This window comes from Diceros bicornis, chromosome 19 (assembly GCF_020826845.1).
Source record: "Diceros bicornis minor isolate mBicDic1 chromosome 19, mDicBic1.mat.cur, whole genome shotgun sequence".
NCBI lineage: Eukaryota > Metazoa > Chordata > Mammalia > Perissodactyla > Rhinocerotidae > Diceros > Diceros bicornis.
The window spans coordinates 2,109,459-2,129,914 of NC_080758.1; the positions used below are offsets into that span (position 1 = coordinate 2,109,459).

General features: G+C 55.9%; 1 protein-coding gene across 1 annotated transcript in view; it reads right to left on the reverse strand.

Annotated features, from left to right (window-relative positions):
- The window catches only part of CDH4 (cadherin 4), a 634,999-nt gene that overhangs the window by 12,695 nt on the left and 601,848 nt on the right, over positions 1-20,456 (reverse strand). Inside the window, exons 9-10 of the mRNA XM_058562376.1 lie at positions 9,469-9,654; positions 680-933 (exon numbers count right to left, since the gene is read on the reverse strand). Of these exons, the coding sequence (XP_058418359.1) occupies positions 680-933; positions 9,469-9,654 (440 nt within the window). The remainder of the gene's footprint in view (positions 1-679; positions 934-9,468; positions 9,655-20,456) is intronic.

A 20,456-nucleotide genomic window follows, 5' to 3' on the forward strand; every position in this document is an offset into this window, starting at 1 on the left:
GGGGAGAACCGAGCTGCCCCAGAGCCCCCAGCCCCTCCTGGCGGCTGGCACATCCCTCCTAGGGCACATCCCTGCCAGGACACCAGCCTGGACGCCGAGTTCACCCGGGGGCTCTCCCTCCAGCCCTGCACGGGGCACTCCCACAGCGGGATGGTGACAACAGTGGCTCACAGTCCCCGAGGTAGATGGGCTACTTATCCTCACAGGGACCCAAGAGGCAGACACTCTCAGCGTCCCCATTTTACAGATGGGGAGACTGAGGAACAGAGAGGGTAAGTGACTTGCAAAATCACGCAGCTAGTGAGGGTGCAGCCAGGGCGAGGACCCGGCCTGACCCCAGATGTTGCTGAGCGTCTGTGAAACGTTTTCCCCTTCTCGTGTGGAGGCCACAGCAGCGCTCGTGGTTTGTTGAGCGCTTGTGGCATTGCACCCACTGCCTGTATCAGGCAGGCCAGGTGGTTCCAGCTGTCCCCAGGACTGGGACTCCTGTTGCTCCCTCCTGGAGAGACCCCCACAGGTCAAAGACACCCCTAAGCACCCACCCTGGGACTTTCTGGGGTGCAGGTTTCATTGGGCATTTCGGGATTCTTCTTTATGGAAAACGGGGAGCCCGAGGGTGGGGAGCCCCTTTCCGAGGGCCCGAGGGCAGGGTGCGGGCAGCTGTGCCCTGTGGACCCACCTCACGGCCTGCTGCATGAACCTGTCGGGGTCCACTGCTGAAAACGTGGTCAGCACGGTGCCGGTGGGCACGCCCTCCTCCAGGCGGATCAGCTTGTGGTTTGAGGGGAAGTAGGGGGCCTCGTTGATGTCCATGACGGAGATGGTTACCCCTGCTGTGGACTGGAAGGACATCTGGATCCCGCTGGCCAGGGGCGCCTGGTTGGACACCATCACGGTCAGCATGAATGCTCTGTTCAGCTCGTAGTCGACCGCCTGGAAGGAGAGAAGCCCAAGGAGGTGTGCCTGTGCAGGGGCCGCGAGGCTGGCACGGAGGGTGCTGCCCCGGGGCTGGCTGGTCTGTTTCCTGCTCTTCCCGCCGTGCTTTGTGGCCGGGAGGCTGGTCCCCAGGGCTGCCATCTCCCAGCTCCCTGGTCTCTGGCTTCCTGCTGGGTTTGGCCAATGGGAGGAGAGAGAGTTTGGGGTGAAGGACCCCCACACTCGCCCTCTCATCTCGCGCCGTGGTGTGGCAGTAGCTGGGCTCCTCGGGGGCCACAGCTCCCACAGGCGCCCCCCTACACGGCTCCGGCTCTCATCGGCTCTGGGAATGCCGTGTCCCTGGCCTGCTCCCTCCAGCCTAGTGTGGGCAAGGGCCCCACTGTTGTTTGTCCACTAGGTGCCTCACTGGGCGTAGTGGGTGGAATGGCGGTATGTCCATCTGGACCCTGTGAATGTGACTGTATCTGAAAATAGGGTCTTGCAGATGTAATAAAGTTAAAGACCTTGAGATGAAGTTGGCCTGGACGGAGAGCGGGCCCCAAGCCCCAGGGCAGGTGCCCATGTGAGAGTGAGGAGAGTGAGGCCGAGACACAGGGAGAAGCCACGCGAAGACAGACGCAGAGACTCCGAGCCAGCAGACGCCAAGACTGCTGACAGCCGCCAGACACTGGGAGAGAGGCGGGAAGGAGCCTGTGGAGAGCACGGCCCTGCCTGTGTCTTCATTTTAGACCTCTGGCCTCCAGACCATGGGAGAATGTATTCCCTTTGTTTTAACCCCCCAGTTTGTGGTACTTTGTTACAGCAGCCCCAGGAAACTGATGATCAGGTCTTATGGATTCCCTTCACCTCTGCGCATGGGCCCTGCATTAACATCGTCTCCAGTTACACACTTTGGGGGGGCGGACCCGACTGATAAATACTAGAATGGCCTATAGAACTGGTCTGCAGTTCTATAGTGGATGAGGTACTGTCAGTCTGTGGGTGTTCCTCCCATTCTGGGAGGGAGGGAAGTTGCACGGAAGCACGGGGACCCTGAGACGTGGAACTGTTCATGGCACAGCTCGCACAGTCTCACTGCAGAAAACACAGCACAACACAACACACTGCAACTGCACTTAAAAAATCCTACGTAGACACGTGCAAAGTAACGTGCACAAGATTCTTCACTGCAGAATTATTCGTCTCATTCGTGTAGGATATATATCGGAGACAACCCGGATGTCCACAGCCCTGGCTGCCTGAATGGACTGCGTCCACACAGTGTGGAAATTTGCAGCCATAAGAATGAACGAGGAAGATCTCTGGGTACTGAAGTGGAGAGATCTCCAGGATCTACTGGCGAGCAGAAAAAGCAAGACCTGTAGGATGCTGCCTTCTGTGTAAAAGAGGGAGAGGCATGAACTGGTGTATGTAGTTGCTCATATTTGCAGAAAGGAATACTGCAAGGATAAACCAAAAATCTCCTAAGACTGGTCGCCAAGAAGCAGAGGGAAAGAATCGGGGAGGGAAGAGCCGGGGCATGAGTGTGCTACATACGTCTTGTCACATTGCTTTGATTTTGGAGCCAGATAATATCTTACATTCTCGCATTTTAGGTATTACAAATAAAATTACATATATAACGCAACCTCTGAAAATTACAAACAAATTGAATTAAACGAAACTAATTGTATACGAATGGGTAGTATATCTCCCAAGAAAATAATGATTTCTGGTGGCTAGGACAGTATTTAGATGGTGAGACCTTAATGTGATTTATTCTAAGGACAACAATCATTGCAAAGAAATCTTAAACTCATGTGGTCTTCTTGCTCTTGGTAGTGATTTTGGATTTGTTATTTTTTAAGCTTTTTATGTATATTGTAGGATAAAGTAAGTAAGCAATTATATTAATATTGTTAGGAACCAAGATTTTTAGTGTAAAAGAAATGAGATACAAGTATAAAAATCAATGAAATTAAGTAAAAACCCTCTGACATTAAATTTGAATGAAGTGATCATTTGAATCAGTGAAATAAACGTGAGATAGTCAGTTTGAGCATGTGCTTTGAAATGTTACTTCGTCACTCTGCCCCCGAAAGCAATGGCAGAGGCAGTGGCCGCCAGCAGCAGGGAGCACCTCTTGTGCACAGATGTTGGTTTCTAAATACCACTCCTCACTGGAGAAATACCCAATCCAGACGTGAGGCAAGAAATCAACAGGATGAACCTGGTGTCTACTTGGCCACAATGCAGGGACGTCCTTAGGAATAGCTGGCTTGTGGTGGAAGGACCCAGGAACCAGCCAGAGGATGTGCCCACTAGCCACAACCCATAAGCCCTCCAGCTGACCAAAACACACTGAATGTAAAAAATCCACGCATTCTTAACAGTTATGAGAAAATAACACTTATGAGAAAAACACACACACAATTTCATTTATCACTGTGGTTGGCTGATTAACTGCCTCCAAATATATCTAGTTCCTAATCTCTGGGATCTGTGAATATGTCACCTTCCGTGGTAATAGGGACTTTGCAGACATGATGAAGTTAGGGATCTTGAGATGGGAGATTATCCTGGATTATCTGGGTGGGCCCCAAATGCAATCTCAAGGGTCTTTGTAAGAGGGAGACAGAGGGACACTGACACAGCAGAAGGCAATGTGAGGACTGAGGCAAAGGTGGTTCTGGCTTTGAAGATGGAGGAAGGGTCCACAAGCCTAGGAATGTAGCTCTCTAAACTGGAAAACGCAAGCAAATGGAGTCCCTGAGAGCCTCGGGAGGGAGCACGGCTCTGCTGCCACCTTGATTTTGGCCAGTGAAATGGGTTTGGACTTCTGACTTCCAGAGGTGTGAGAGAATAAACACGTGCTGTGTTAAGCCACGCAGCCTGGCGTGATCTGTCACAGCAGCACCAGAAACTCAGAGGGTGACCACCGGCAGTTGCTAGTGCCCCACTTTTACTCAGAGAATTGGTGATTAAAGGTAAAAACTGAAGCTTTTATCTCGCTTTTTCTGGTGAACTCTCTATTGGTTTCCTGTTCCTATTTAATGGCTTCACACAACACAAACTTGTCATCTTACAGTTTTGGAGGCCAGAAGTCAAAAATCGGTGTCTCTGGGCTGAGGTCAGGTGTGGGCAGGGCTGGTTCCTTCTGGAGGCTCCGGGGAGAGTCTGTTTCCTGCCTTTTCTGGCTCCTGGGGGCCGCCTGTGCCCTTGGCCCCCTCCATCTTCAAAGCAGTAACTTAGCATCTTCCAGTCTCTCTCTCTGACCTCGGCTTCGTCCTAACGCCTCCCCTGACTCTGATCCTCCTGCTTCCCTCGTGTAAGGACCCTGAAGGGCCACCTGGATTCTCCAGGGTACTCTCCCATCTCAAGGTCCTTAACTTAATCCATCTGCAAAGTCCCTTTGGCCATATCTTCCCAGGTTCTGGGGACCAGGACCTGGGCACCAGTGGGGGCCGTTGTTCTGACGACTGCAGGCCCACATGTCAGTGTCATCGCAGGGCCCTTGTTGACGAGGGAGAGCTCTTTGTACAGAAGAATTCCAACCGAGGAGTGATAGAATTGTAAAAGCACCATTTTGTACCCGCTAATGAAGAAATTAATTTGGACAATGACCGTCAATAGGTGATAAAACCAACAGATGGAGGCTGATGGAGACCCGCAGGCATGACGTATCCCACTGCAGAGTGCTCGCTGGTCATAAGGGGAAAGTCAGTTCTACAATGAGGGCCAGGCTGTCAGCACGTGGCCCACTGGTCAGGCTTAGGTGACCGTGAGCAGGACCACCAGGCACCATGGGCCTCCCGATATGACTCAGCTCCAGCCACGAGGCCCCTCCCACCGACAGACCCTTCAGGTCTGAGCCCCAGGTTATGGGAAGTGCAGGAGAGCGAGGAGCCACGTACACCATGCAGTGGCTGGACAAATCCGGCATGTGGGGCCTCCCGTAGGCCAACTGACCCTGCGTCTATGACGGGTCAAAGGTGAGTGGAATGTTCTAGATTATGATGTTACAGCCAAATGCAATGTGGGGACCCTGTTTGGATCCAGATTTGAAAAGCTGTATTGCAAAGAGACAGTTTTAGGAAATTAAGGGAAATTGAATATAGACGTGTATTGGCGAATATGGAGGAAATATGGTTGATTTTGTCAGGTGTGATAACAGTGTGTGGTTATGTCAGCAAAGTGTATTTTAGAGGGTGATGCATCCTGACATATTTAGAGGGGGAGGATCATGAGGTCTGGGAGTTAAAAACATACTTCAGCAAAAAATGTAGATGAAGCAACATGGCAATATGCTAATAATGGTGAAATTGAGGTGGCAGATGAGGTTACCCCGTCTCTCTTACTTCTGGGGACGCTTGGAAATTTTCATGATAAACAGTATAACACATTTCCGCTTAAAGAGAAATTTATCTGCTTGTGTAACCAGTTTTTGCCGTGAAACCTGTGGTCGCTGGTGCTGGGGCCCACCCCACAGGGTCGGCCTTGCTCTGATCTCTCCCCGCTGCTCAGGCCCAGCTGTGCTGCACCCCCGCTGATCTGATCCAAACCCAGCCCCATCTCTGGGCTCCCACAGCAGCTCGGCATTTGATTTTTGTGAGCATTTAGAATTGTATACCTGGTACGTCAAAGCCGTGCCCTCTAAATAAGGTATTAAGTACAAAAAGAAGGAATTAAAAAGTTAAGTAAGTAATAGTACCGATGGGCGTGGAAAGAGAATTGAGATGGTGGTTCACGAGAGCCTGAGGCCTGCCCTACAGGGGGGTCTGGGCACAGGGGCAGAGATCGGGGTTCTGGGGCTGACGCCTCCATCGTCCCCGCACTGTCCCTAGGTGGCGTTGGGGGAGCCCTCATCCTCTCCAGGCATGGTCTCCTTGTCCATCGAAGGAGGGGGTGGTCCCTGCATGCCTCCTAGAGCCCCCGTGAGATGCCGCGTCCCTCCTAGTGTCGCCTCATCACACTGATGTCCCACCCATGCTGTTTTGGGATCCCCACCCCCATCTCTTCAAGCCCCTTGGGGTAGGGGCTGCCTGGTGCTTACCACGGTGCCCGTGGGGGTCAGCCATACCCCATGGGTGCCCAGGGGATGTAGGGGGACGATCTGACACCCCCTTGTCCAGCATTTGCTCATTGTCCAGCACAACATTGGGTGCTGCTCACGTGCATGTCTATGGAAGAGATTTGCACCACCAGGTGTCACTCTGGCAGGACCCTCAATGGCCCAAGCTGGTCGCCAGGCTGACGAGGCACCCAATGCAGAATAACCTGGCACCCCTCACCTGAAAGGTCCTACTGGGGACGTCAGGCCAGAGACCATGAACCCTCCCCCCGGTGCGGGCTTGCCTCCTCCATCTCTGGACTCTGGAGGCCTCCAAACACAGAGCACCCGCCTGCACCCATACTGTGTCCGGAGCTGAACAGCTGCCAAAGCCCTCCCTCAGGGCGCTCTGAGAGTTGACCAGCGGTGGGGGCTACTCTATGTAAATATATTGTTTCATAAAATCATGGTGGTTTCGTCTATGAACAAGCCACTAAAGGAAGTGATCTTTCTCCCAAATTTATTGGCTCGTGTCCCTGGAGGGCATGGAATAATGCTGCATGTCATGCATTAAAAATTGTCACCAGTCTGAGCGAGGACGCCTTCCAGAAAGACTATTATGGCCAATAAAATTTCATAGGAGGGCAAAATAAAACACATTTGTAATGGAGAAATCAATAGGTAATTTGCTCCAACAGTTTCAACGAGAGCGGTTAGATATACTCCCCGGGTCTCCCCCGACATGGCAGTGACCTTTGCTCAAAGGCCAGGGGCTGGGTCTGCGCGCTGAGGAGAAGCAGCTCAGTGAGGGCCCAGGCGTGTGGGGTGGGGCTGGGGGGCACCTGGCTGGAGGGCGGGGCGACAGGGCACGTGGAGCACCAGGGCTCAGCGCTCTGCTCCCCTCGGATGGGAGGCTCGGGGCCAAGCCGTTCCCTTCCCAGCCTTGCTCTGGGAGCGGGGACTGGAAGAACTGCTGGAGGCTGGAGGGAAGGAGGGGCCGGAGGGGCCACGACCCCCAACCCATCTGCTCCCCTGGTGTTCTCGCTACCCGCGACCCACCTTCAGGCATCTGGACCACACTCAGTCCTGCCTCAGGCAAGCCTTGTTGCCACTGAGAGAGAAAGCAGGAGAGGACAATTCTTGGATTTGAGCTTGAAAAGCTGGGGACCAACCATGAGGCAGGAAAGAACCCGTGGTCAGTCTGAGCCTGTGGTTTTCTCCTTGGAGGAGATTGCGATTTCATGGCTGGAGGAGGGAGAGGAGAGGTGAGGGGCAGGGAGGAGGCAGTGGGGGCTCCTGAGGAGGAGGAGGATGGTGACAGATACCCCACTGGGGTTGTGAATCTGAGAGCAGCGGAGCTGTGTGCCCCAACTTGGGTAGAGCCTGAGAGGTGGCGAGGCTCCTGGGGCCCCAGGCCTAGTGTCACCAGAGGATAGAGTTGGGGAGTGTGGGGGGCAGGGCAGGGATCAGGAAGACCTGCCTGAGATGACCGTGGACTTCCTTTGACAGTGACTGAGCTGGACTTCAGGGCGGAGGGACGATGCAGCCAGGATCTGTGACTGAAGGGTGAGGGCCGAACTGACCACAGACATCTCTGCAGTAGCCCAGGAGCCCTCTCCTCCCCCTACATGGGCACTGCATCAGCCCTCAGCCCTACATGGGCACTGCGTCAGCCCTACAAGGGCACTGCCTTGGCCCTTAGCCCTACACGGGCACTTTGTCAGCCCTCAGCCTTACAGGGGCATGGTGTCGGCCCTCAGCCCTACATAGGCACTGCGTCAGCCCTACATGGGCACTGCGTCAGCCCTACATGGGCACCGCCTCAGCCCTCAGCCCTACACGGGCGCCATGTTGGCTCTGAACACAGACACAACTGTGGGAAAAGGGAAGCAGAGGAGGTCCAATCTGGGAGTTACCACCACCTGGGGACACAGGGGCTAGAAATAGAAGCTAAGTTGTTTTAGAGAAGGAAAGCTACGCTGCATGCGTTGCTGGGTTTGTGGCCTCCAGCGCATCCCTGCCATGAGAACATCTCAGAAATTCTTTCCCCAAATCCCCTTGGCAGACTACAAACCCCTGCAGGGCCGGGGCAGTGACGGGGTCGGGTCTGCAGTGTACGTACACAGCACAGCGCCTGCTGCTCCTAAGGGACCCGGGGACCCTGCATGGAATTAAAGTGACTTCATCATGCACTGGGGAACCAGCCAGGAAGAACAATCAGTCCATGGCAACGGCAACGGTGATGACAATGACGATGGTGCCAATGACGACAGCAGCTAATTCTGATTATTGACTGAGCTCTTACTGTGCCAGGCACTGTACCACATCTTTTATATCCAGGATCTATTTTAATGCTAGCAATAAACCTGGGCATCAGCCCCAATTACTCTCATTGTATGTATGAGAAAACTAAAGCACAGAGAGGGCGACCAGCCTGTGCCAGGGATAAGTGAGTGAAGCACCAGCATGGGAGTCCATGAACAAAAGCCCCCAAGGCATTAGACCTCCCCTGTGGCTGGGCTGCCAGGTCCCCTAAATGCCCCTCCACCTCCCGTGCCCCCACCTGCCACCCCCCTCTGAAAGAGAATGTTTGAAAGGATGGTGTCTCCACCCAAGAAGGCAAAACCAATTTGAAAATGTTTTCTAAGATGAGACATCTTGCGTTAAACAGACTTTAAATTTTAGAGAAAAGCACTGTATGGAATAAAAATAAAAATGAAAGAAAAACGGGGAAAAGTGTGCCGCCAACAGCTGAATTCTGTCCAGGACACGGTGATCCATGACTTCATGGGGACAGTGTGGCTGTGTGTGCTCTCAGCTCGAAGAATTTTAAAATTTATTTCTAAATTTATACACAGTTAGATTCACTCGTGAATTTTGACAAGTGTGGAGAGTCATGTATCCACCACCAGGATCAAGATATAGGAGAGTTCCAGCCCCCAAATCCCCTCATGCTGTCCCTGAAATCAACCCCTCCCTATCCCCACCCCAACACATTTCTTGAGATTAGTCTGTAATCTTGATACCAAAACCCAGATAAAGACAGTGTGGGAAAGGAAAAGTATAGGCCCTAAATTGCTCAGAAAGATACATGAAAAATCTTTAGATATTAGCAAAACAAGTCCTGTAATGAATTAAAAAGAAATACTCCTTCATGACTAAGTTGGATTTATCTCAGGAATGCAAGGATGCTTTAACATTAGAAAGTCTCTTAATGGACTTCGCCCATTAATAGATTAAGGGGAAGTGGCCTTCAGGGAGGGAGTGGGAGAGCAGCCTTTTTGGGGGGGTGGCAGGTCAGGCCCACCGAGTCCCTGGTGGTCACATGACCAGGTCCTTGTGAAGCTTGTTTCTGCCACCGGCAGGTTGGGTACGGTCCTCTGCCCTTGGATGTTAGGGGTGACATGCACTTCACCCGAGTATCGTTTCTGTTAAATTTGTTCCAGGCTCCGGGGCAGGGGGCAGAGCTCAGGACGCCTGCAGGAAGTGAGGAGAGGACCCACCTTCACCACGGTGACCATGCCCTCGTTGGTGACAGGGTCCGTGCGGATGCTGAAGTGCCCCGAGGGGTCCCCGCTGATGATACGGTAGACGGCGTTCCAGTTTGGCGAATGGGGCTGATCTCGGTCCATCACGGTGAGGTTTGCCACCACCGTCTCCACCCGGTTTTCAGGGACTTCCCCTGCGTACTGCAAGCGCAAGAAAAGAGAATGTTATGGACCCGCGTGGAAGCCTGGAGGGGTCAGGAGAGACTCTCTACCAACCCTGGGGAGGTGCCTTCACCTCCAGCTGCTCCCAGACATGGTGATTCCCGTGGGTGGCCCTTCTCACATTCATGATGGCAAGGCGGCATGTGGAGAGGGCTCTGGTTCCTCCAGCGGAGGCCCAGCAGGCCCTGCGGCTCACGTCTGCACCTATCCACCTCCAAACCAAGCCTTACACACACACACACACACACACGAGTGTGCACCAGGCCTCTCTCCTAAACCCCCTTCAGGCCTTTCCCATATGCAGCAGAGGACCAGTGCGGATAGCTGAGACGAACAAGAGACCACAGGGATGTGCTTGCAACGTGGGGACTAAACCACAGTAGAGTGGCAGCTGCAAAGGGCTTCCTGAGGAGAATCACTTCTGGGCTCTTGCCATCCTGGCGGTCCCTGACACAGGCCCGAGGTCAGCAGCTGCAGATGTGCAGGTGACCAGACGTGGAGCCTCAGCCCCTTTTCCTGCCACAGCACAGTGAGGGCTGCAAGCCACCCCCCAGAGGGAAGTGGTTCATGCGGCAGCGATGGTTGTGTGCAGGGAAGGGCACTGTGTGTGTGTGTGTGTGTGTGTGTGTGTGTGTTGGGGTGGAGACAGAAATCTGAGCACTTCCTACTGGCTAACAATCGCTGCTCAGGGCCGGCTTCACGGGCGTGTGGCCTGTGCAGCACGCTCAGAAGGGCCCTGAGCTCGGTTCAATGCTCTGTTGTCACCGTCTTGAAACTCTCAATAACTTGTGAACAAGGGCCTGCATTGTGAACACCAGGCCCTGCCAATTCCGTGGCCAGTCCTGTCACTGTGTAGTGTGCTTTTGAGCCACCAAACCTGGAGACAAAGTTTGGACCAATATCTGGGGATTTCTGGTTGTGTTCACACCAGCGCAGCCCCAGCTATGATTGCTGATGCCCCCTATGTGCCAGGGACCGTGCCAGGCACTGCCCATGCATGGTGTCACCTGTTCCTCAGAATAGTCCTATTCTTATCCCCATTGCACAGATGAAGAAACTGAAGCAAAAGAGGGCAAGAGACCGTGGGTGCCACAAAGGGAGGGCCCAGAGCGTCGGTCCTAAGGGTTGAGCCCCAGGTGCTAGGCCTGGTGTTAGGCCTCACAGGAACCGGCCAGGGGCTGGGCTTGCCTCTCCCCAAAGGATGACCTCTAAGCCCAGTCACTGTGGGCAGGGTCACAGGAGGGGAAGGAAGGAGTCCAGAGACAGGCTTGAAGGGACAGTCCCAGGCAGCTTGCCTCCAGCCCCTCATCCTTGTGGGTCTCTTTTGCACCTGCCTGATTTCAGCCAGAGGTGGGCACCCAAGCCTTACAAGGCTCCCTGCCACCGACACCTGCCGCGGCACAGCGCCTCGCGGTTACGACTGAGATGACTCTCCTGCTTTGTGCCTGCCTGGAGGGGGCTTAAGCCCAAACATGCCCTTTCACATCCTACAGCAGACACTGTCACTTTATGCCAAAGGAAAGCCTTCCCGTGCACTCGCGGCTGCCCTGGGCCTCTGCCTGCTCCAGACCTAACTCGTCACCTTTGAGTGAGTTTCAAAAACCCAGGGTACCTGGTGGAGCGTGTTGGGCAGCCAGCCGCTCATCCTCCACCATCCAGGTGTTTTTATGGCTCTGAGTTTGCAGCCACCATCTGGAATTTTTCCCACTATGCATCCAGTGCTGACTTCAGCTCAAAGGGGAGGCCCCTGTAGATGTCTATGCAAAGCCTTTGCATGTACCACAGACTGCCCCCAGTGCAGGGCTGGCTGGCTGGGCTGGCTTCCTGCATGTCCCTGTCTGTGGGGACTGTCTTCTCCTGGACGACACGGGGGCAGCGGGACCTGCCTTGGCTGCCAGCTGATGGGCGCTGCATCCTGGCCTCCGGTTCTCTCCATCACGAGCTTCGTGCCCCTTGGAGAGACCGGGCACTTTAAAGCCTGGCTCTGGGTCCCGATTGTTGCCATGGTTTCTGCCCCGAGTACTTTAAAATGTAAGCCTCAGCTGGCGGTCGGGGAGGGAGTCCTGGGGTGCAACAAACAGAAAACTGGACAACAGTGGCTTGAACACAGGGGCTTGACTTTCTCAGAACACAGGGGACTGAAGGCTATGGGTGGCCGTCAGTGGTTCTGTGTCTCGGCGACATTGAGGTTGGTGGCTCTGTCCGTCTCCGGCCTTCTTGACGTCAGAACGCTGCAGCTCAGCCCATCATGTCCACGTCCTGTGGCGACAAAGAAGGACGGCCACGCCGGCACGTCTGTCCAATGATAGTGACTGCTGCAGGTGGGTCCTTCACGGACAGATGACACCGAGGCCCAGAAGGTTCCATTCCCAGAGTCACAGAGCCAGGGTGAGGAGACAACGTGACACGCAGCTTCACCAGAACAACCAGTGCCGTGCTTAGCGAGCGAGGCACGGGGGACACCGAGCCCGCTGCCTGCGGATGACGGCGTCCAGGTAAATAGGGTTCAGGCGATGCAGGTGGTGGACAAATGAACGAATGAATGAACGACATGTCGACGAGCGTCAGTCAGAGCCTTCGAACAAATGCACAGAAACAAGATACGCTCGTCCCGCCCCCGAGGGAGCCATGTCTGTGTTCCTAAAAGGCAGACACACCAGAGGAACTGAGAGCCCGCGGCAAGGTCGGCTGCCCTGTCAAGGATTCCAGTTCAATCCCAGACAAGAATGCGTCCTTTATCAGTATTTCAAAGGCTCAGAAGGAGTTCTTTAATTGGCCTCCTCAACTTTAGGACGTCGATGCTCGGTTCAAAACCCACAGCCTGGCTCGCCTTCAAATCTCAATACCATCGCCTTGTTAGCAAGAGAAGTTGTGAATTTATCCAAAGTGGGCTCTCACCCAGCGAGACCGATGCTGTCTGGGACGGTGGCCCTTAAACGATGGTTCCGCTCAGCAATACAAGACGCCACTGTGGGCTTTGGGGAAACGGTGCTTGTGAAAATTGAGAGCCCAGGCAGCTACTGCCACCGCTCCTGTTTGTCCAGCGGGGCCAGATTCCCGGCTGGCCTCCCGCTCCTGACCCCGGTGTTGGGAGCTGGGAACCAGCTCCTGGGCTGGGCTTCTTGGAGGCACCCGGAGAGGCCAAGCCAGGCCCGAGAGGAGAGGAGAGGCGCCGTCAGCACAGGGAGGCGGTGGGGCCAGCCCCTTCTTGCCTTCGTCAAATACTTGTTGACCTGTCCACCCCGGAGACTCAGCAGGGAGCAAGGTGGACGGCCCTGTCCTCCAGGAGCTGACGTTCCTGTGGGACTACGGGGTGCGTGTGTAAGAACAGTGCCCGCCGGAGGGACAGCAGGGCTGTTCTGCCCGATGGCTGGAGATCCAAAGTGGGTGTTTCAGGGAGGGGCCCGCTGGCAGTGAGGAGCAAGGAGGAGCCTGGCCTGACTGGGGTCCTGCTGCTGACCCCGGTGGTGGGTCCTCGGGGAGGGCAAGGGGACAGTCCTGCCAAGGCTGCAGGCCAGGCGGGGTCCCGGGGCAGCCAGGCCTCAGGCAGAGGAGGACCAGGAGGGGGCATTTGGAGGGGATTTTGCTGAGGCCTGGCCACGAGGTCCAGGGTGTGCAGGGGAGGGTCGGGGCCTGGGGGGGAGGAGGCGGCCATCCTGGGAAGCACGGGGCTGCGTTGGGCTATGTGTGTGTGTGTGACATGGTCCCTGGGGTGACCTTGTCCCTGGGAGCTCCTGGGAGGAACACGTATGTGGGATGATAGCCCCCCCAGCAGTCCTCAGGAGGTGGGAACTGGGCAGAGGCAGTGGTGGGAGGGCCTTGGGAGTGGGGGCCTTTGCAAGCCTCCAAAGTTGTCCCCCAGACGGCCTGGAGGAGGCAGGAAGGTGCTCACGCAGCGCCCCCACCCCCATCAGTGTGAGTGAGGTGGGCAGGGTGACCGTTTGCACTAGCCAGCAGAGGACTCGGGACGATGAACCGTTCCTCCCTCCCAGGGACCTAACTCTGCTAAATGTGCTGTGAGCCAAGCCAGGAGGGCTGGGCCCGGGCACCCCAGTGGCATTCCTGCAGTCCTGGAGACACTGCTCCGGCCTGTGGACCCTCGCCCAGGCCTTCCCTGCAGCACCCAGGACTTGGTCTTCTCTGCCTTGCCCAGGGCCACACCCTCTGCTGGGACATCACCATGTCGCCTAAGCAGCCTGCCCAGAGTCGCCCATGACTCCAGCGGGGTCTCCTCACCTCCGAGAGCACAAGGCTATCTCGGGCTCTGGCCCAGTTCTCTTGCCACCCACCGTGGGCTGAATGAGTCGGTTTTATCACCTACAAAATGGGGCCCAGCACCTTGCCTAACAGTCAGGGATGGAAGAGGACGCAGCAAAGCACGGGCGCAGGTCAGGGCTCCTGAGAAGGAGCAACTGGGCCTGGAGCAGCTTCCTGGCTGCAGAGGGAGGGACCAGCCCACCCAGGGCGCAGCTCACTGTGAGTGAGAGGCGGGCGCAGCAGAGTGCCTGCCACGCTGGGTGAGGCCGCCTGCCCCCAGAGCCCGTCGAGGTGGGCTCAGCCCTGGGCAGCGGTGCGGCCTCTGGGAGGTTCCTCAGCCTCTCTGAGCCGGGTCCCTCAACGGAAGACCTGGGCCGGGACGCTGGCTGCCCACCCCCAGGATGGCGGGAGGAGCCGGGGAGCAGTGTGAGAGCTCTCTTCAAACCCTTTAGGAACTCTGAGGGAGGGATGACCAGGGACGTGTCCTGGGGCCACCGCACCCAGGGTTTCCTTAGGGGCTTGGTGGGAATGGAGGGCTAGCACAGGGGCTGGCAAGCTATAGGGCCAAGTTTGGCTCGAAGCCTATTTTTGTCAATAAAGTTTTATTGGCACACAGCCACACCCCTTTATTTACATATTTTCTGTAGCAGAGTTGAGTAGTTGTGACAGAATATATGGCCCCCAGAGTTGAAAATATTTACTCCATGCCCTTTACAGAGAAAGGTTGCAGATCCCTGCTCTGGACCCCTGTGCCCCCCTCTCGATGATTCGGAAATGGGCACATGGCCTATGCCAGCCAATCAGGGCTCAGTTCTCTTGCCCTCTGTCTCTGGCCTGGGTATTGTAACCATGTGAGCCTGAAGATATTGGGCTGGGGTGGGGGCTGCCATCCGCAGCCTGAGAACGAAGCCAGCCCAGAGGAAGCACGGCTCAGGGGAGGGTCCTAGTGACTGCTAGAGCCTGGATCCAGCTATGCCTGAAGTCAGTCTCTAGGGTTTTTCAGTTGCTGTGAGGTGAGGCGTTCCCTTTTCGTTTAAGTTGCCAGGGTCAGTGTAGTGGACATTGGTTAGGTTTCCTGGCTGTCCAGCACCTTCTGAATTCCCTTCTTTATTTTCCAGAAACTTGTTTTCTCAGCCTCCTCTACAGCCGTGACCTGGACAGGTGAGCTAGGACCTACCAGTCAGATGTACCTGCATGACTTTGATACAGAAGCGAGGCAGAGAGGCCTTCCACTTTGGTGCCTGCAGTGGCAGAAGGCGAGTGGCAGCACCCCATCCAGCGTTGGAGGCTGGCGCCGAGGCTCCTGTGCCCAGTGGTGGCAACAGGAGGGGTGCTCCTGGCAGAGCCTCCGCGCGTGACGCACCTGGCGCTCAGGTTTCCCGGCCACTCACTTGCTTTGGCAGTTTCCCTCTCTGCTTAAACGACTGGGGTGGATCCTGGTGTTGTCCCCCGAGAGCCCCAAGTTGTGAATGCATCTTCCGAGGGGGCACCACGCCCGGCAAGGGCCCTGAGTGCCTCCACCCACTCTGCTCCCAGTGGGGTTTCCGTCCCTGAGAATCGCAGGCCTGAGGTTTCTCAGCACAGGGGAGCTGTGCATCCCCGAGTTTATTCCTGCCAGACTTCTGGGTGAAGCTTATTCCAGGAGTCTCTTTCAATTCAGGCAAGTTTAGTAAAGGTTCACCAAGAAGGGCCTCGGGCTGATAAGTCTGGTTTAGGATTTCCCTATTGCCCTTCCCTAGCCATGATGCGCTCTTAATTCCCTTTGTCCAGGGTTTCAGGCCCAGGGAAAGCCTCTCCATGCCCCTGGGATGCGAAGGCAGGTATTTGGAAAAGGAAGAATTTTAAGAGCATTGGAAGGGAAATTCTCTCCTAGACGGTAATCCAGAATTCAAACGCACCCCATCCCAAGGGGCAGGGCGGAGCTCGTCTTTGTGCACAGGCCTTCTCCCGAATCCCAGCTCTGCGGCGGAAATCTGCACAGCTCCCAGGGGAGGGTCCCATGAGCACAGAGGAGGATTTGGGTGAGAACTGGGAAGACTCCTCAGCCGGGCCCAGAGGACTGAGATGACACAGCCTGCACACTTGAGACCCTTGGACCCTCAAGGCACCCACGCCTTGCGGGACACTCTGACCCTCGAGATGGTGCTTTGTCTCTGTCCTGAGTACTCGGAGCCATCGCTGGTTTAATTGAGTTGTGGGCCAGAGGACTTGACCCTCTCCCAGCCGGCCCTCAGGGCGCAGGACCCCTGCCTTCTCCCCTGTCCCGTGGACCCCAGTATTGATGAGGGCACCTAAGTGGAGGGGAGCGCCCTCTCTGGCCGGGTCCTCAGGGATTCATCGCTGTACTGAGCAGAGCTGGAGAGCCGGCCCTGCAAGCCCAGCCTGGCCAGGCTGTCTTAGAATGTCCACTGTCTCCAGGACAGCTCGGTGGCCAGGGGGCTGCCTCTCTGAGCCTGCATTGCCACCTCCAAGTGCCTTTGTGAGGGAAAATAAGTAATGCACAGAAAAGTCCTCCTTGGAACGCCGGCTCACAGGAAAGGACCCGACCGTTTAGTTAAAAAAAATAACTTGAAACGCCCGCCCCTCGCTTTTTGGTTCATAGACTGGGTTTATTCACTCTCTTTCCCCAAAGGAAGGGTTCACTGGTCTTCTTACCATGGAGCAGCTTGTTCCTGCCAGGGTGAAGAGTCACGTTGCTCACTATTATTATTATTAATACACAGCAGACAACAGCAGCCACCATTATTGTTGTCGTATTTATGGGGTCTCCCTGTGTGCCAGGTGCCTTCTAAGTGATTGACACATAAGAGTGCACCCCATCAGGCGGGAACTGGTCCCCACCTTACAGATGAGGCAGCTTGAGGGAGTGCTGAGTGCAGGGCGGCCGGCTGAAGACCGACTCAGCCTCGCCGTGGGCAGCAGGTGTACCACGTGCGCTGAGCAGGCGCAGGGAAAATAACTTTTAATTAACATTTAAGAATAGGAATTGGATCACGAAAACCCTCTTGAATCTCTTCAGCTCCTGCTGATTGTTCTTGATTAAGCTCGATAAAAATAGCTGCGCTGTGTTTGGGGGTGTGGCTGGCCCTCGTCCCTCGGCCCCGCCCACTCCCACTGTGACAAGTGTGTCCTGGGGCCCAGTCCTAGGACGTGAGCACTTGGATGGAAGGGATCGAGCACGCTCCCTGCCTGGAATGCAATCCCACCCATTGCCCACCCACAGCCGTCACCTCGAGGTCTGACTGTAAAGAGGCCCGGCTTCTAAACGCCCTCTTGGGATATTAGGATCTGAGGCATCGCTGAAGCTGGAGAGAAGTCCCCAGCCATTATCATCTCTTCCAAAGATGCCGTTGCTCTGTCCCCCTGTGCCTCGATCCAGGCCCGGGACCTGCCTGAGACCGGCTGGAGCACAGGGCGGGCAGCGGCCCATCTCTGGGAAGCGGCATTAGTCTGCGCTCCGACAGTTGGAAAGCCCAGAAAAGTGAGTTACTGATGAATAGTCCTGGGAGAGGCAGACGCAGGATGTCCCAGGGAGCCAGGCTGTACCCACTTTCCCCATCCGGGCACGGAGGTGGGAATTCTCCCCTGGAACGTACTCCAAGTCACCTTCTTGGGTCAAATACAAATTCTATCCCGTCACTCAGTGTAATTCCCGGGCTGCCCATTTTTCAGAGGTGTATTCGGAGCAAGGGACATCGTGTTGATGACTTTCCCTCCCCTCATCTGGATGCCCAGCACAAAGAGGCAGAAACACTTGCTTCACACAATCAGGAGGTTATCTTCCCTGCCTCCCTGCCTCCTTCCCATCACTTCCTCACGGGCCATCCTAGGACAGGCATTTCTGGGGGACCAGCTGGGGTGTTTTCACTGTGGCTGACATGCAGAAGGGCAGAAGATCAGGCTGGGAGTAGACAGTACGGGAAGAGGCACCCAGAGGAAAGGCCGTCAAAGCTGGACCAGTGCTCAGAACAGTGGACAGAAAAGGTCCCTCCTGGGGACCTGCTCTGTGGGAGCTCAGGAGTGGGGGCAGCCTCGGGCCCCCTCCCTGGAGAGTGGAAGGGGGAAGAGGCCGGGTGCTGGCGGGTGCACAGGACACAGGGCCTGGGGAAGGGAAGGATGCTCCATCTCTAACGGGGACAGACACACTTGGGGTCTCGAAGGACAGTGGTGTGGTATGAAGTGGGGCCCGAGGAAGCAGGAGCTGTGGGTTCGACTCTGTCTCGCTGTGTGACCTTGGGCGGCCCGGAGTTAACCCTCAGGCCTCGGTTGTCTCTGGTGGAAAAGGGGCAGTAGCTGTTTACCTGACGACCACTGGCAAGTCAGAGAAAATACCCTCTTAGGAAATACACTCAGAAGCTTTAGACGTGTGGGCTGTCACACACACAACTGACCCTGGAAGAGTTCAGGAAGAATGAGGTAGGCGCGTCGACAGAGAGCGCGTGAGCAGGTGCACGGGTGACAGCCGCCATTCTTCTTCCCATCCCCAGCCTGGCAACTTTTCTGTGAGCTTGAGATTGTTTCTAAATAGCATTGAAAAAATTGCAAGGCCATTCAGACTGCATGGATATGGAGAGGTCTCCAAGGCATATTGTGAGTGAGAAAACAAAGACAAGACCGTGCAAGGGACAGAGCGGAAACGCGAGGTGGAGGCGGGGCGCCGGGTCCGGGGAGGGGCTCTTCTGAGGGAAGTCATTTCAGGCCTTTTACATTGCTGTCCCGTGGGTGCAAATTAACTAACCGAAAACTCCAATTTTCATAAAAGGGAAAAGGCTTCAATAAAGTGGGGTGATGCAAGGAAAATGTGTTCACAAAAGATCCAAGCTGACGCTGGAAAACCCCAGAAGGGCTGGAGTCTGTCCGCCTGCACTGCGACAACAGCAAAGGTGGATCCCACAGCCGCTGTGTCGGATGAGAGGAGCCAGGCACCAAGGAGTTGGGCGTTCTTCGTGACTCCATTTCTATGACCTTCTAGAACAGCCTAAGCTCACCGCGGGTGGTGGACCTCGGAGTGGGGGCTGCCTTGGGGGATGGGGCACGAGGTTGCTGCTGGCTGGTGGGACTGTTTCACTGAAGACTTGTGCATTATTCTGTATGCACGTCACACCTCAGTCCAATGAGCAAATCCTCTATCTGACTCCAAGCAGGAGACCCACAGCATCTGGGCGCCCACGTCTTGGAGTTGACAGAATGTGCCTACTTTGGCTCCTGGTGAATTAGACAGCAGCCAACTGTCTTGGATGTAAAAGGTGGAATCACTCCTTTTGGGGGCGGGAGGGTGGACAAGGGTTCTGATCTGCCTTGTGTGGGAGTCCACTGGTTCTCCACCCCTTGCTGCAGCCACTGGCATCTGGGGGATGGCCTGCCTCCCCCATTTGCGGATGGGGAGACTGAGGCTTGGACCAGGATCAGGAGGCAGGTTGGGGCCCTGGGCTCTCATGCTAGCCTCTGAAGGCTCTTGTCAAACCCTGACTCCCCGCGAGGCCTCCTTCCACATTGCACTGGTGTGCTTTTCACCAAACCCCATGGTGACCAGAGGTAACCAGGAGGGCTGGGCTGAGCCCCTGACCTCCCAGGGTGGCTGTGGTGCCTCATGCCTGGAAGCACATCCTTTACTCCCATCAGGGACAGTCAGCCTGGCTTCCTTCTGCCTTGGTTTCCATGACGACCACTACGATCCTGAGGCTGTTTCCTGGGGCGACCTGGGAGCCCTCGTGGTCAGGAGGGCTGATGCTGCTGCCACGCCCGACAGCAGGCTGGCACCAGGACTAGAGTGTGTCCCTGGGAAGGGTGTCCTCGCACCTGGGCGCCTGCCCTGGACCATCTGAGACCCCTGACTCAGCAGACGGGTTCTGAGCACCGTGGGCTACCCACCCATCGTCCCACGACTGCCACTGATGACGCTAGATGCCTGGCTTGGTACTGGCCCCACTCCTCACTATGCGGTTACCTCGGGAGAGTTTCTCACTCTGCAGAATGGGGGTTAGATGGAGCCCACCTGGGAGCACTGCAGCGAGGGCTGAGCTAGCACAGGTCATGCACGAGCCTGGGCCTGGCATGTCCTCAAGACAGCCGTGTGTTCCTGCCATCATCACAGAAGATGCTACACGCAGGGTGGAAGGGAGAAGGACAGCTGGGTCTACCAGGCCAGGTGTGGGTGAGGCCCCAATGGGGTCTTGGGGCCTGGGCATCAGTATTCTCCCAGAGTCCCTAGGATGCTGCTTGCCTCGTGTCCAAACTCCCAGGACGCTGGCCCTGAGCCCGTCCTGCCATTGCCCACTGACTGAGGACAGCAAATAGAAACAGAAGCCACCCTACCCCTAACCAGAGGGCAGGGGCCTGAGCTGCTCCCTCTGCGCGGCGATCTGCCATCTGACCGCTAGATGGTGCTGTGTCCTCACAACCGAGGCTGCCACGCGGCCTCTGGGTACCACCCTCCACCCACCTGGTCCAGCCGAGCCCTGAGCCTGGGACTCTGGGATGCGGGATAGGGGATGCAGGGATGCGGGGGCACAGGGAAGCAGGAT